Source organism: Haliotis asinina, chromosome 2 (assembly GCF_037392515.1).
Source record: "Haliotis asinina isolate JCU_RB_2024 chromosome 2, JCU_Hal_asi_v2, whole genome shotgun sequence".
Lineage (NCBI taxonomy): Eukaryota > Metazoa > Mollusca > Gastropoda > Lepetellida > Haliotidae > Haliotis > Haliotis asinina.
Genome location: NC_090281.1, coordinates 30,030,091 through 30,047,267, shown reverse-complemented (window position 1 = coordinate 30,047,267; position 17,177 = coordinate 30,030,091). Strand labels below are relative to the sequence as shown.

General features: G+C 38.8%; 1 protein-coding gene across 4 annotated transcripts; it reads left to right on the top strand.

Moving 5' to 3' along the window:
* The first annotated feature begins 5,986 nt into the window (after positions 1 to 5,986).
* LOC137272460 (uncharacterized) lies at positions 5,987 to 16,758 on the top strand. 4 transcript variants are annotated; one of them, XM_067804838.1, is made up of 4 exons: positions 5,987 to 6,075; positions 14,016 to 14,891; positions 15,332 to 15,361; positions 16,658 to 16,758. In XM_067804838.1, exon 2 carries the CDS (start codon positions 14,019 to 14,021, stop codon positions 14,862 to 14,864), a length of 846 nt encoding a protein of 281 aa, XP_067660939.1. In that variant the 5' UTR covers positions 5,987 to 6,075; positions 14,016 to 14,018; the 3' UTR covers positions 14,865 to 14,891; positions 15,332 to 15,361; positions 16,658 to 16,758. The 4 variants fall into 4 exon arrangements, with proteins under 4 accessions (XP_067660939.1, XP_067660940.1, XP_067660941.1 ...); XM_067804839.1 differs by having other exon boundaries at positions 6,034 to 6,100; XM_067804840.1 differs by lacking the exon at positions 5,987 to 6,075 and adding an exon at positions 12,117 to 12,139.
* Positions 16,759 to 17,177: the final 419 nt, after the last annotated feature.

Sequence of the window (17,177 nt, the reverse complement as noted above, 5' to 3'; positions counted from 1 at the left end):
CCGTATAATTAATCTTGACTTCCAGGGGAGTATACAACTGTTGCTGCCACTAGGTTCAACGAGTTTATTGTGGCTCTGTCATCCTAACAAGGTACGCGATTCACAGCTGTGTGGACTGGGACACATAGTCACAGTACTTTATCCAAGTTTACTGTACGTTGCTGTACCCGCAACTAGGTGTATGCATGTGTTCACGTGGCCACTATCTGGTCGTATACCAACGGATTCGTTGGTTCTTTTAAGTGCACAGGGTTGTGTACTGTGCACTAGGGGTTTTTAACAACACGGACCGAGTCTGCACACAAAGTGATTTTACACCCGGTCACAGGTGGGCTCGATCACGACACCTCAACCTCGTTTGATCACTAGCCTGGCGCTTTAGCCAGCTCGCCCATTCTCTTTTTTGCTAAGGGTCCACCTCTTCTAAACCAACAATCTGAGTTTTCTCTAGATTAACTGGCAATACCCACGTATCTGCTTACGATTCTAGAATTTGGATAAGATGACATGTTTCAACAAAGTCAGCCTGAAAACCCTAGCCCGTCAGTAGTCTATATCCCGGATCTTCACTAGTTCTCTAACTGAACCCAAATTTATGGAGTTTTTTAACCAACCAAACAAGGAAATATCGTTATTAATATTCTTATGTCCCTGCGTGATTTATTGCAACATTAATGTTGCCATTTGATGCAATAAAATAACACGAATTTTTATTCACGATTGGAAATTATATCCCGAAAATACAAAATCAACCACGGACACATTCCCGGCAACTAGCCATCGGCATCAGGATACAAGTCTGTAGAGACGTGACCCGGCAATCACATGGTAAAAAAGTGAAAACAAACAACCCTCCAAATCCCGCTATCGCTTCAGGACATCAAATGACAATGATGTCGAAACATATAAATGTCTACACCACATATCGTAAATCATCTTTTATGATTTGAGAAAAATCGTGCGAAGGAATAGAAGTTATCTGATCGTAAATTTTGACTGTGTTTCTGTGCAGTCTGTATGTGAAACGAAGTCACGGCGACTTTCATTTTATTAGGTCCATATAGTAGTATCAGCCATAATCTGCCTAAATATAAAGGTCATGGGAAGTATGAAACGACCCTTCTAGCTGCAGGGGCATAACATTAACAAACGCCTTAAGGAATTATTGGTAAGATGGGTACTTGACAGGATAAACAAGTGGACAGCTTTCAATGCCGAATTTCAGCATGATTTTAATTTGGATTTAGAAATGAAGTAAGCGATAAAACAGCAGTACCTACCCTCATGGAAAGTCTTGCCCGTTGTAATGAGAAAGAAAAGCCCGCAGCAGAGCGCCTTTCTGGATCATGACCGTACGTCCGACCGTCTCCAAGTTACACAAATAGGACATTACTATGGAGAACTCTGCGTTAATCATACAACTCCATGGAATCACGTGGTAGTTATGCAGGGTCCATGTCTGATAGATGCTATGTAAAACAGAGCGTTGGATAACGTTATGTGATATCTACATGCTTCTTTGCGTTTGATATTATTGACCTGTCTCAACGAAATAACACTGTTATGGACATAATCTTCCTTGTGGACAATATCCCGTTGTACTCCTTGCAGATAAAACAGCTCTATATATTAAAGGTCACATGCAACGTAAAACACAACTTTGCAGATTCTGATACCTTTCGGTATGCACTTACCGAAACAAATCATCAAAAATGCCAATTCAACCTATATTGATTCGAATGAAACGATTCGAACGATTCACTCATTTTCCCCCACAGTATGCCTGCCCGGAGTTTGTGACACAAAATATTGCACTTTTGATATGCGAATATACGCTTATAATTTTGTTTAATTGTTACCTTAATCCGCAATGCATTTTATATATCATGAACAAGTGATAACTGTGCATTAATTATGTTTGAGGTTTTGGTTGCATGTCGCCTTTAAGTATAGCAACCCCAATTGCTCACAACTACTACATATCAGGGCAATGTTTGCAAACAGATCGCATTTAGGATACAGTGCATGTACACGTGACGTACATTGCCACATCTTAGCATTTACATGTGGAATGAAAACTAAGTTCCCGAACATGACACAACTACACGTTTACAACTGCCGTGCTGACTACGAAACATCGTTGTTTATGCTTTCAGCTATATTTTGTGCGTGTATTCAACCTTAAGTAGAAACTCAGAAACTGCATTTTCAGAAACTGCAGCGAGCCACAAAGGTTGCTCAATCAGATCGATTAAAAATAATTGCAGTTTTAATCAAACACTAGTATAAACTATACTAACATGAAATTCGTTTGACGACTGGAACGAGTGAAACTTTATTTCGAGTCAGGCAATCGTGTGATTTACATCATGAACATCCATGCACGCAGTTGGGAAACGAAGACATGCATCAACCACAGGCCTGAAACTGTATGCATTCTGTCATTCGGTCTCTCTTAATGCCCGCTTTGGAATGGAGCTGGAGAGGGCGATTTTATATTTACATTTAGTAGTGGGACCTGTTCTACAGAGTATGTTATACCTCCCTTTGAACCGTTTTTTTCCATTTTTCTTAGGAGGAAATAAATCATCCTCTGAAAACATGCGCACTGATGTAAGGTACCTTTGATCCTGTAAGAAAGGGAACGCACGTGCATTTGATGTTGATTACCATTAAGTTTGATCTAGATGTTTTGGTGGAATTCTTTTAAAAATTACATGGAAGTCTGTATTGAGGCTAGCACTTTGACACCGGTAAACAGTTGTATTCCGATGATATGTTGAACAGTTGTATGAGTAATATAATATTTTGGTCCCCATTTAAGAGTTTTTCATCAACTTGTAAAATCAAGTCAACTCGTTCTACGTCCGTTCAAGTGTAAAATATAAGCATCTTTATTCAATCGTATTTGAACCTAACACTGGTGTTCCCCAAGGTGGTATGTTCGACCCTATTTATTTTGGATGCAATGGCAGACAAAACGTGATGCTATGCGTAAAATAATTTTCTGGTTTATGTTGCTGGCAATGTCAGATAACAAATACCGTAGAATGTAAAGCGATTGTAAAATTCCATACTTAAATAATTGTTACCTTTCATTCGAATGTGTGAGAGAATACCACATCAAAAGAACCGTGTATTTAATTAATTAAATGTGCGTTTAGACTGGCATTTCTGTCGTCAAATATCGCAGAAAAATACATTCGTTTCATATCGTTCTTCAACGTTGAAATGTATGTAAATGATAATCCAAAACTCTTATTTCACCTTTGCTGTTGTTATCCCATTATCATATGTATATGTATCTTGTACATAAACTGGCGTACCCACTCATTCCTCCCATATCACTGAAAACGGTATGATAAATCTATACCGAAACGTCGCTTTTGAGAAAATAAAGAACATGACCATCCATTAAGTATTTGTCATCTACATACTATCACCTTCACCCACACAAATCAAAGGAAATCACATTTAAGTCTTATTTAGATCTGTAGAATAGCCTTGTCTCAATTTCATTACATTTCGTACACATCTGTACAAGGAAGTGTGGTGATCCCTGTAGATTAGATGATTTGAAGACAGACAATAATTTATTAACGTCCCACTTCTGTACACAGCTAACATACACACACAATTGTACATACAATTCACAAGTGTACAGAATATTTCAAAATAGAATTATCAGAGACATTAAAAAGATAAAAAAAACCAAGTTTTAGCCATATTATAAATCTTGTCTACGTTTAAGAATAAGGAAGCAGATTTTGGCTGTATCAAAACATATAAAGAGATCGCTAAAAATAACACCCATTTTATCAGTATCACATATATCTAAAAAACTTGGACATAGAATATTGTACGGGTCAAGAAGGGCCTCTCGCAGATCACCACACAATCCGCAATGAAGCATAACATGTAATTCATGTTCAATATCATTAGTGCATTTGAAAAACTTTCTATTTTCAAACACATCATTATTATAGCGGCCAGTTTCCACTCTAATCGGAGCAACACCACATCGAATATTAACTTTGGACGAACTGTAATACCAATGCTAACATAAGGAGGACGAGTACTAATACACTCTGATTTGTTCAAATCCGTATTCTTATTATGTAGGCACAAATATGAAACACCTTGTATTTTGCTGATGTCTTAATGTGATGCAAAATCAATTACAAACTTTGCTATGCGCATGTATACAATCTATATACTTAGGATATAACCAAACTATGATCTTTATTTCTTACATAGCATGGCAGTACTACATTTTACCAGTACTGAACCAGTACTGTGAAATTGGAGCAAAGTCTCCCATTTATATGAAGTAAACTATATCAAATGACTTATTTATGATTTTAAAGGCATGCCTTGATCCTTTTCAGGTAACGAATTCCACTATAAGGAAATACATATGATGTATGTCTTCTGTCGTCCGATCGCATTCTTTTTGATGGGTTATACCGATAAAGAAAAGAAAACTACTAACATAACACTAACTGAAACACAATTTAAAAGTTAAAAATCGAACTCTTATTTGACATTTTCGAACCAGTGTATTACCAAAAATGTGCAGGTACTTTAAATGAGAGAAGTAATGAATCAGCGTTTCACATATTCACAAAAAGTCAAAGTAAAAAGGAAAATAATTAGACAAAAGGATTTAACTAAACATTCAAGCATGCCGATAGTCTAATAGAGTCAACCCTTGAAGGTACGGGTTGGGATATTGGCCATCAGTAACCCATGCTTGTCGTAAGAGGCGCCTAACGGGATCGGGTAGTTAGGCTCGCTGACTTCGGTGACACATGTCACCGGTTCCCAAATGCGCAGATCGATGCTCATGCTGTTGATCACCGGGTTACCTGGTCCAGGCAATATTCTAGCCATATTGCGGTGGTCTGTAAAATAATCGAGTCTGGACCAGACAATCCAGTGATCAACAACATGAGCATCGATCTGCGCAATAGGGAACCGATGACATGTGTCAACCAAGTCAGCAAGCCTGACTACCCGATCCCGTTAGTCGCCTCTTACGACAAGCATAGTCGCCTTTTATGGCAAACATGGGTTGCTGAAGGCCTATTCTACCCCGGGATCTTCACGGGTAAGTTTGACATTAAATGACATCATAAGTCATGAAGACTTTCGAATTTTGATGCTTCGTATGAAGTACATATTTGATGAAATTAGTGGCTTTTTTAAGAAACGCCTGCTTCCACGCCTTGTGCCTGCTGAAGGAGCTAACGCATTATTACCACGGAGAGCCGAGGCTGCTCGTGAGGCTGCTCTAGAAAGTCATATGACTTATCCCACCGGGTACCCATTCACTACTTTGTGAACCCAGCCAATTAATAAATAAACTCACTTGTCGAATGTAAGACCACATGTGTCAAATGTGCTGCAGGACTAACGTTCTAGAAATTTCAAGAGTCAAGTTGCCAAACACTCGCCCACTTTGTTACCGCATTTCATAACTTCACCTGGTTTGTGATCTGGGCTCTGTGCCCGCAGCATCATCTATACGAACAATTGACATGACATGAGATACAAATACTGTCCTTGACACATAAAAACTTTGGAGTTATAGAAGGGACTTTGCCGCGTAGACGCCCATGCAAACACAAGCAAACGTGACAAAATCGACAATGCGACAATGTCCCTTCTGGGATCGCATAGAACACTGTACTTATGTTTTTCACAATTTGTGTAGGATGTGTAGGATGCGTGTTATTCAGTGTTGAAAGGGTTAATCTACCCAGTGTATCACTGAATGCGTTATCATATAAAATACTTCAAACGTTTGCATGCCCGATAGATTCATCATTTTCAGCTCCTATTGTGACAAAACGAAGGACATATCGCTCTGAGGCATCAGCTTTTAGAGTCACCCCAATCTTCTCAATCAACATACGACTTCATTGTGACAGACCTAAGACATTGTCCTACTCTGTTAGATAGACTGATTAATAAGGAGGCCCTACTTACAGTAAACCCCTGCTCCACCAAGTGAGTTACGACAGTTGTAAGGCTATGTTAAGGTATACTGGTTAAGACCTTCCCATCGCTGAGGTGAGTGGAGACAAAACGGAAACAAGTACGTCTTATCTATAGTCTGTTCACGGTCAAATCCTACTGATGAGTGGGTTAGTGCGTTTAGTTTTACGCCGCTTTTTAACAATATTCCAACAATATCACGGCAGAAATGGGCTTCACACATTGTGGCCAAGACGGGAATCGAACCCGGGTCATCTGTGTGACGACAGAGCGCTTTAACCGTTAAGTTACCACTCCACCCCCGTTTCAATTTCAAGCAAAAACGTAACTCCAATATAGTGAAATTAAGATTGCGAATCCTCATATTTATAACTTGCCAAATGACCATGTAAATCCCAGAATTTTATTCAATTTTGGATAAAATTAATGTTGTTTTAAAGCTTACATGCAACGCAAAACACAATTTTGCAGATTATGATACCATTCAATACGGCAATGAAAAACGATTCACTAAAAAAAAATAAGTTGGGATGAAAAGTTGTGTTTCCCACTTGTGTATTCACTTGTTAGGGGCGACGGGATTAACTAATGTGTGCTTGATGTGTATTCACTTGTTAGGGGCGATGGGATTAACTAATGTGTGCTTGATGTGTATTCACTTGTTAGGGGCGATGGGATTAACTAATGTGTGCTTGATGTGTATTCACTTGTTAGGGGCGATGGGATTAACTAATGTGTGCATTAGGGGTATGTTGGTCATTAAGGTCATTAGAATGTTTTCATATAATGATTTCCTTTCGTTTTCAAGATAGGAATCAAGATGAAGTGAACGTTTTCACAGCACTTTCCTGTGCCCATCACCCATCGAGCAAAGGCCGCATATCTGTATACCCTTCTCCAAGATTAAAATGAGATTTAAAATAATCTAGAAATATTCTGGTTACATACCATAAGAACACAAATTTCGAAATGGAATTCATTCCAAATAACCGTGAAGGCCTAAGCTATTCGAGGGCATGTGCATACTATGGCCTACACAAGAAAAAAATTACCAAGTGAGAGTGTTCCGACAGAATGGTCTTTGACTGTAAAGGTTATGTAACCACCGCATAGCCTGCAATAAAATCCGCTCGACTATTATATAATACATATATTAATTAAATATATATAATAACACCTCAACTTGTGATTGTTCATTATTCCGCTGCTAAGATCTCCTACTCCGTGTTTGAGGCCATTTGGATTCAGTTAAACAGCAAAAACAATAGATTATTAAAAGGATGCTTTTATCGAGCTGATAAGAGTGCTTTTTATTGGAACTTGATTGAAGAATCAATTTGCAGAGCTATCAACTTTAATATGGATGTTGTTATTCTGGGTGATTTTCATATATATAGACACACTTTCAGACAATACAGAAATGAACTTCTCTGACTTTGCCTTCGGCCTATCCCAAGTAATTTATGTAGCAACTAGAAGCACTGAGACTAGCTGCTCATTACTTGATCATACCCATCTAGTGTCAGTTGTTTAGGTGTCCTTGATCCCATTTGTAGTGACCACTGTCCAGTATACGTTAGTGTTCAGTATTCCAAGCAAAAGCAACAATGTTCGAAAAGACGAATCTTTATCTATAACTATCATTTAATTCTGCAATGAGAAAAGGAGTATAGTGTAAAGTGGATGAAAAAAATGAATAGGAATTTAAAGACCTGTTAAGGACGCAATGAAGAAAGCTGAGACAAATACGGTTACATTCGTTACATATATTGACATGTTATACTAAAACGAAACTGACGCAACAAATGTATTTAATGAAGACTTCATATACCAGTCTACAGTCAAGAACCCTTTACAAGCCTTACCGCCATTACCTCAACGAATAAATATAAAATTAAACGAAATTGTATTAAATCCTAACAAGCTCCTCCTGAAATCTGTTGATACATCTAAAGCACCAGGAATGTCCACATGGAATTAGTAACAAATTTATCAAAGCTACGGCTACAAATTTAAACATGCTCCTTGCAAAAAAAGTTACCATATAATTACAGAAATCAAGATTTCCTGCATTCTAGAAACATGAATAGGTTAATCCCTTTTCAAGGGACCCGCTTGTTCTTATTTCTGACCGCTTACCCTAACAAGCTGCTTGGCAAGGGGTTTTGAGCGCTTTGTTTTCAAATATATCTACTATTACCTTAGAGATGACAGTATCATTCCAGTCAGGCTTTACTCCCGGTGACTCAGCTTCATACCAACTGACCTATTTGTACACTGCCGTTGCAAAAACACTTGACACTGTGAAAGCGGTAAAGTGAAAGCTGTTTTCCTTGACAGCAGGAAAGCATTCGATCTGATTTATAAACTAGAAAAATAGGCATTTAAGGCTCTTCACTCAAATGGTTAGAGTTATTTACAAGACAGAAAACAAGTTTCTTATTTCCTCACTGTTAATGCAGGAGTACCACAAGGTTCTGCTTTAGGCCCGTTATTATTCCTGATATACATTAATTACTTAGTTGATAATATTGATAGTAATATCCGTTTATTCGCTGAGGATACATTCCTTTATGTCGTTGTTAATAACCCTGATGATGCTTCTACTCACCTCAATCATAAAGAAAATGTTAATCGGGCTAAAGATTTTCAATCCTAACAAAACACGCAAACAGCCACCAACTAGACTTCCTGATCTTCACATGAATAATATCTACATCCATGTAGTTTCTCCTCATAAACATCTTTGTGTAACATTGCAAAGCAACTGTAATTGGCATGAGTACATTAGCCATGTAGTCAAGAAAGTATCACCGATGATCAACAGTTAGTATTGTTTTAGGTCCTTGAAATGAAGAACCTGGACACTATTTACAAACAATTTATTCTTCCCCTCTTTGACTATTGTTCTCACATCTGGGACAATTGCAGTAAAGAGCAAAGCACCTCCCCTGAAAATTTTCAGTTTGATGCTCTGAGCTCAATTTATGGTGCACCAGTCATGAGAAATTTACATCAGTTCGCGGCACCAGTTATGAGAAATTATAAATTTAAAGTAAAGTTTACCCTTTGGACGAAAGAAGATCCATCCAAAAACTGAAACCGATGCGTAAAATTGTATATAAGGAAACTTCGACTCATTTGAAAAACGTGATCCCGTTGAAATCGCAAAATGGCAACTGGACAAATTCACAATATCTATTGCAGATCTACTCTCTATGCTCTATGCTCTATGCTTCATACTAGACGTAATCAGATAATGGAACAAACTGCCACACTCAGTAAGCTCTGTTAATAATCACTCTGATTCTTAACGTTTAATATCTATTCGTGAAGGCGCCTCATTCTTCTTTGATATCACGTTTGGCAATAGACAATGTGAAGTAATCCATGCGTGCCTCTTGCTCGAGTGTAACGATTTAAATTCCCATATGTTCGACTGATACGTCTCCTCAAACGGGTAACCCGAGAGAAGGCATTATTCACTATATCTTCACCTGCTCGCTGTATAACGGCTTACGGATTCCAATATACTCTTATCAACATGGATGTGACATACATGTTACATGCTATTTCTAACGTAGACTCTGAAACTAAGAATACGTTCATCTCGTCTGATCACAATTGCATCCAGTTTTAAAAGATATATAACATCACTTATGTAATTATTCATAAAGATCAATGATTAAATACCATATTTTATTTAAAGAGGAAATGTGTGGATCCATTATTGGCAATTGATTTGCTTGTAAATAGCAACAGCAAATATGTACATGTACGGGGGAGGTATTTAAATAAGCCCATGGAGCTTGTGTGCCAATCTCTTTTCTTTCTATTGAAATAAAAAAATATTTAAAACATATATACAGAAATGTCAACATATTTACAGAAGCTACAATTCTGAACAAAGATACCTTCTTTTAAAAACATGAAAAAAGGTCAGACGCAGCAGGAAAATGTAATAATTTATACAAAATTGGAGATCACAAAAATGGAATCATTTTGCATTCCGAAAGCAGGAAATTTGCACCTTGCAGCATCTAATTTATACAAATGGCCGGGTACCCCTAGATGGCAATGTCGAACGTGATGATCCATTTCTGGATTTACATTGTGAATAATGACGAATTTACTGATTTTCATTAGTTCTTTAAATGTTGACAAAAATATGTTCATATCAGAAACGTCTTGCTTTGACCTGCTTGAAAATAACGTATTTCTCACATATGAAGCCCATGACTTGGAAATTTAAATTATTATCTTATAACTTTCATTTGACTCTCAATATGCATGCTATAGCGTCCTGTTTCGCCAAGTATGACATTATTGAAAGCAATCGTACCTACTGTAAGAAATATTTTCAAATATGATGCACGGACATTTTCGATGGCTTTGTGATAGTTTGAACCCGATATTTCTGACCCATAAAATAAACTCAGTGCTATTTCAGTGTCAAAAGTCATGCAAATATTATCACATTAAAGGAACCTATTAGAAATAGGTGAAAATATGTGTCTTCTTAGCTTGTACTACGAGGGGTTACATGCCATGGACCAATTTGATCAACTAGAAAATGTGGCCAAATAGTTATAATGTGGAACAACATCCATATTTTGACACGAAATTACCATTTTCTGAATTTGCCACTATACCCCCTTTTCAAAAGACATCTAGACTAGATTTTCCCATATTCAACTCTAATCCCCATGTGTCATTAAATGTTTGAAACATATTCAGGTGTTTCTGAAAAGGTTCACCATAAAACGTAACAATATCGTCTGCAAACAAGTAAAAGTAAATCTTTGATTTGGGGAGCTACAAACATTCCATTATTATATCATTCATAATATTAACTACAAGTTCAGTAAAGTAAATGGACAGTAAGGGATTTAGTACACAGCGTTGGCTCACACCAGCGGAAGTGTTAAACGTTTCAGTGTTTGCAACACTGACTGCAACAGATTCATACTCGCTTCTTAAAATAATATACATTTTGCCATGGCATCTTTTGGTATGTAACTGAAACATGAATAACCAGGGCAGTCGAAAGTCTATGACGGAAAGTAAGTGAGTGAGTTTAGTTTTACGCCACACTCTGCAGCATTCCAGCTATGTAGAGGCGATCTGTAAATATTTGTTTCTGGACCAGGCAATGCAGTGATCGCAGCACCCAGCATATCAGTTAAGTCAAACTAGCGTGTACCATTTTACGATAATTATGGTGCCGAAATTTTGGGGATTGAATATTCCAATACTACTCAAAAGGTTCTTGCTGTATCCTTCAAACGTTACTACTGGCCACCAGTTCAGTTACGCACGCTATAAAATATTGGACCCAAACATTAGTAATCAGCTATTATCGATAACCACACCAATACTACTCAGTGTTGAAGTCGATGGATGGAAGTGGCACATGTGATTGTAATTGAGTGTCCGATGTCACAATTTTATTGACAACTTCTTTTCTTCATTTGTATGTATTAGTTAAGATACGGAACCAATGATAATAATATATTTGGCTTTAAATGTTTAAATGTCTTTTCTTTTACCCGAAATGTATCTAATCATTGAAATCATTTATATAATGTAAGAATCATGTGTATGTGCTTTTTGGAAATTTAGAAGTTCTTTACATAACATTAAAATAAACAATGTCAGTAAATCTAAAGAGGGGATATCTTTTCTTATGTAATTTATTCATCACGTAATTTTGCTTCCATGAAAGACGAATCCCGTGTGTTATATATCTGAAGAATCTGAATACATACCTCTAAAATATCGTCCTGCTTATGAAAATATGATATGCCTTCTAAATACCCAAAATACTGATGATATTTACTTGCAACATGTCTTTGCTGTGTGTCAAATATTAGTCGTACTGTCACTTGAAGTGTTAAAACTCTTCATTTGCAGTCGTGCATTGCTCCAAATATCCAAAATACTGAAAACATTCTTCTCTGTATGGCTGGGGTTATAGAATCATAGACGTCAAATGTTAAATGGTAGACAGTTGGAGGTATTTTCAAATACATGTATGATGCATCAGTGTCAAAAAGTGTATCCCCAAATGGACTTTTAGCACAATTTTCTGTTCCTTTTCAGGACAATATTGACATGTCTTTGCATGTAGTTGTGACGGGTGAGTTGTGCGTCGTCACATAGCTTCAGATGGCATAAAATGTGTCACATACAAAAAACAGACTTCCTTTGTCAGTTAATCACTGTCTATAACAGGAGTTTGACTCGAATACCTGTAAATCTTAATACCTAGAATAATACAGCAAAAATATATGAATACAGCTAAAATTACACATATATTGCCCCAATAACGGCCAATACCTAAAATAATACAACACATAAATTTACAAACTTAAAATTACTCATATCACATTGTCCCAATAATGCCCACAGAAGACGGTGCAAAAAGTGAATCTTGTTCACGTTGATTGATGCATACAAACACGTGCGGTTTACTTGTAATCTTCTGTAAATGACAGCGTGATTTCCCTTGGGTGGACTGAATCACGATAACTGATTGTAAAGATCAATTCAAAGCACTAAGTCTGACAAATCGCTAATCGGTCATTACATCTGACCAAACTGTATAGCGTAAATCAGATATTCTGGATATATATTTCCTTTTCTCTGTCAAATACTAAGGCATGAACGTCAAATAGCGACACGCTATCATTCAACTAGAGGTTTTATTGCTCACACAAAAGACTAATTGATCCATAAAAATGAGATCATTCTTGTCCTGGCCCATATAAACGGAACAGTTTTTTCAGAAATGCCATAGCTCGTCACTGTGGCTTGAGGTTAGGTACAGCGGTAAGTATGCACTTTTGTGGTCAGGTTGTTTGTAGCGCTTGACATAGCCAGTGAGGTCATATTTTAGGACCCGTGAAGGTCCCGGGGTAGAATAGGCCTTCAGCAACCCATGTTTGCCATAAAAGGAGACTGTGCTTGTCGTAAGAGGGGACTAACGGGATCGGGTGGTCAGACTCGCTGACTTGGTTGACCATCGGTTCCCAATTGCGCAGATCGATGCTCATGCTGTTGGTCACTGGATTGTCTGGTCCAGTCTCGGTTATTGACAGACCACCGTCATATGGCTGGAATATTGCTGAGTGCGGCGTAAAACTAAACTCACTCACTCATTCCCTCACTCATTTTTAGAAGGGTAAGTGAGTGCGTATGACCTAACGGGAGTATGGCTAACAGTGCAGCAATATCACGGTGGAAGGGTTCACACATTATATCCATGTGGGGAATCTAACCTGTATTCTCGGCCTGACAAGAGAGACTTTAATGGTGAACAAGATCTGTATTGCTTGTAACACTTCTTGCCTCTTCATTTAGTTTAGTTTCAGAGATAACCATCTCCACTCACCCTTAGGCAACTTCCCACACTTTCGTATTGAGAACTGGTGGGGTAGCCTAGTGGTTAAAGCGTTCGCTCCTCACACCTAAGACCCATGTTCGATTCCCTACATTGGTGTAATGTGTACAGCCCATTTTTTGGTGTCCAGCGTTAAAATATGGCTAAAAGCGCGTAAAACTAAACTCAGTAACCTACTCTTCATATTGAGCAGTCAAAGTCGGAAGTGTTCTTGAACTGTGACTATTTGTCCGAATTTCGGATCGTTTGAGTTATTGCCTGTGCTCCTCCTCTCCTACTTTATAATGATAACCTTTGATACAACTGGAATAATATTAAAACAGCGTTACCCCTAAACCACTCAGTCCAATTTTACTTTGTCTGAGAGACTTCCAGCCTTGCCTCTACATCAACTTCTAAATGTTAATCGGTGACCGGATAGTGAATGAGGGGGTGACTATTGTTCTAGAAACATTCCAGTAATATCCAAGTTTCGGACACTAGCAGTTGGGTTCACACATTGTACACATGTGGGGAACCTAGGTCTTAGACGTGACGATCGAGCGGACAGATCCGTCAACCCATTTTTCTTTAATAACATTTACGTGTTCAAAGATAAAATGTAATTTTGCAGAAGATGTCCAAAATGATAGCTGCGCTTGTGGTTCTCCTGCCCGCGCTGGCCGCGGCATCCTACGGTGGCGAGCGATACCTTCAGTCATCCGGACATGCTGGAACACTTTTCCCGAGGGTGTTTGATCCTTCCCAATCCCAAGGACAAGCGCAAGGAGTATACCTGAATGTAGCCGGCTCTGCTCAAGGTGCCGCGCCCTTCCTAGGTAGCATTCCTCAGTACTTTATCATCAACGCACCGGGGGCCCTCGTTGGATCTTCTGTGGGTGCTCCCTCATCCGTTGCCTTAGCAGGGGGACCTGGTGCTGGTGCAAATGCAGGCCCTGCCGCTGGTCCAGGTTTTGCTGCCAGTTCCGGTACTAATGTAGGTGCAGCAGCTTTTGGACCTCAAGTCACTTACCTAATAGCAGGACCTGGTGTCGCAGCGGGTCCAAGAAGCTTGGGACCTGTCTTCATAGGAGGGGCAGCTCCCGTAGCCACAGCCGGTGCTGGAAATGTTGGTGTTGGTCCCAGTGTCGGTGTGGGACCCAGTGTCGGTGCTGGTGTCGGATCCAGTGTCGGTGCTGGTGTCGCTTCCGGTTCCAGTGTCGGTTCCAGTGTCGGTGCTGGTGCCGCCAGCGGTTCAAGTGCCGAATCCAGTGTCGGCGCCGGAATTGCTCCTGGTGCTAGTGCTGGTATCCTCCCTGCTGGTTTGTCTGGGCCCATATTCTTCCGACCAACGTTCAGCTTTGGAGACATCGAGTTAGACCATCCAGGTAGAAGAGCAGCTGCTGCAGCAGCAAGAGCAAAAGCTGCAGCAGCAGCACAACCACCGGTTGGAATTGTTGTCCCAAAGGCAGTTCTGGCATGATTTCCTCCTCTCACTTGTGGTCAGAAGGTAACTAATTCCTCAAAATGCCTTTTACACGAACCTCTATTCGTGTTAATCTATAAATGACTAGTTACATATCCCTGATTATGACTGTTGAAAATAAAACAGAGTCCCAAGGAAGCAAACTGATTCAGCATATGAGTGAGTGAGGGAGGGAGGGGAGGGGTACATCAGAAATGAGAATTGCACGTTATACCCATATGGGGACTGGAACCCGGGTTTTTGGAGCAATCGCTTTTGCAACTAGGCTACCACATCGCCCAACACGGGCTGAAGAGCACTGTAGAAATTCTTTTTATTAACCGAAAGCTTAGGCTTTCAATGCGTTTGTAAGTCAGAATTGGTTAATGTGTAACTATACTCAGGGTAACAAATACGGGAATACATGAAACACAGGCTCATAGAAACAAACATGAAAGTACAAATGTTCCTTTATTCTTTTCCAGGCTTTTTTCACAAGGTATGTATTGCACAAGGTATGTATTGTAACTTTGACACGATGATAAAAGTCAGCCAAGTCACCGAGCCTGACAACTCGATCCCGTCAGTAGCCTCTTACGAGAAGCATTTGCGACTGAATATCACTTCTCATCTGGGTCTTTAAGGGTCTTGTCCTAACCACAATAATGATGGTTTTACAAAGCATGACGACGTAACTGTCTTTAAACGTGAATACCCGACTAAGACCAAAAGAAAAAGAACTATCCACCTGAAAAGTGGGACCTTGAGTCTCTCATGTGGAAAAAGTTGAATCGACAAAATGTCAATGTGATGTCTTAATGGTATGATATTACCCAAGATCTTACCTCATGACGCCCTTTTTCCTTAAAAGAATGATGAATTTGATATGCTGGTAATGGTAAATTGTGTTCAATAGTCTTGTAGTCATTTGACCAAATATGTCAAGTAAGAAGCGTTGCGAAGCAAGCCTTATTGTGGAATCTTTTGTTATAGAAAGTTCAAAGGGTACATGCCACAGTTTAGGAACTTGGAAGGGCTGTGGGTTAACCTGTTACTGGTGTTCCCCACCGTGATAATGCTGGAATATTGTTGAATGCTGAAGCTAGTACTAAACTCCCTTATTGTTAAGTCGGCGGAGGGCGTGCGACGTGTGGTCATCAATTTACAGTGTATTTATTTATTTCATTTATTTAATTGTCGCCCCTTACCCATTTCATGGTACAGGCAAACTTGTGTAAATAGGTTTCATGGCATATGTATTTATTAATGAACAAGTGGCTGAAAATGGAAACTATTGTAAAGTTGACCAACACTGAAAAATGTACAATTGCTTGTAACTGTACTGAGTTCAACCATGATCTGTTTTTTCCCTAATTGAAAAATAGATTCACATTTCCAGAACATACGGTTGATGGTTTCTCTTTCTGTTTCACAAAATAGACATATTGGCGAAGATGTGTATCCAGTGTTATAAAGCAATTATTTTCTATATTCCAACCATTTCAAGTCAATGCTTTTATTTGCTAAAATGTTAAAAACAATTCCAGTCATTTCCAGTAAAATCACCCTTTGGAACTCTTTCCCATTTTCCCCAAGTTTGGCAACCGAAACAATCGTGAGTTCAAGAGTTAGGTGCATAGTTTTTCACACCCAGTTTTTAGACATTAAATTCGTTCGTATACTTCCTTTTGCACTGCTTCATGTTCAATGTTCGAGCATATCTTTTATTGACCCTTTTCGCCGATTCATATGTTGAAAAAAAGCTTTTATTGAAGATGTATTGGAAAGTTTACAGTGTATTTATATTTCAGATCTTTCAAGCGAAGACTCAGTAGGTCAGGTCTGGTGGACGGTTCTAGTTCCAGAATTCTGTAACACCACGAACAGCTCGGAAATAAAAACATTTATATAATGCATATCTTTCATTGTCTGTTTTGGAAGCGACCCTTTAGAATTGTGGATTTTTCAATAAAAAATACCGGTATAATATGTTTTTCAGGCTCCTGAACAAACCAATTACACACTGACATTCTATTTAAAAAATCGTCCATTCTTTTTAAGATATAGTGACGAGAAACATTATTCATAACAACGGCAGAACGTTACCAGGTCACGGAATCATAAAATGTTTGTCCACCGAAAACCGAACCGACTTCCCCTTGGCTGAGGTGATATGTCGCATTAGAAATGATCTCATTAAGAAGCCGCAGACTTACTGATGTGTCTGATGGCCTAACAGGTCTGAAGTCCGAAACCACTGATCAGATGCTATTCGTTTCTCTCTCTCTTATTCTCTCCCTCACTCACTCTCTCTCTCTCTTGCTCTCTCTC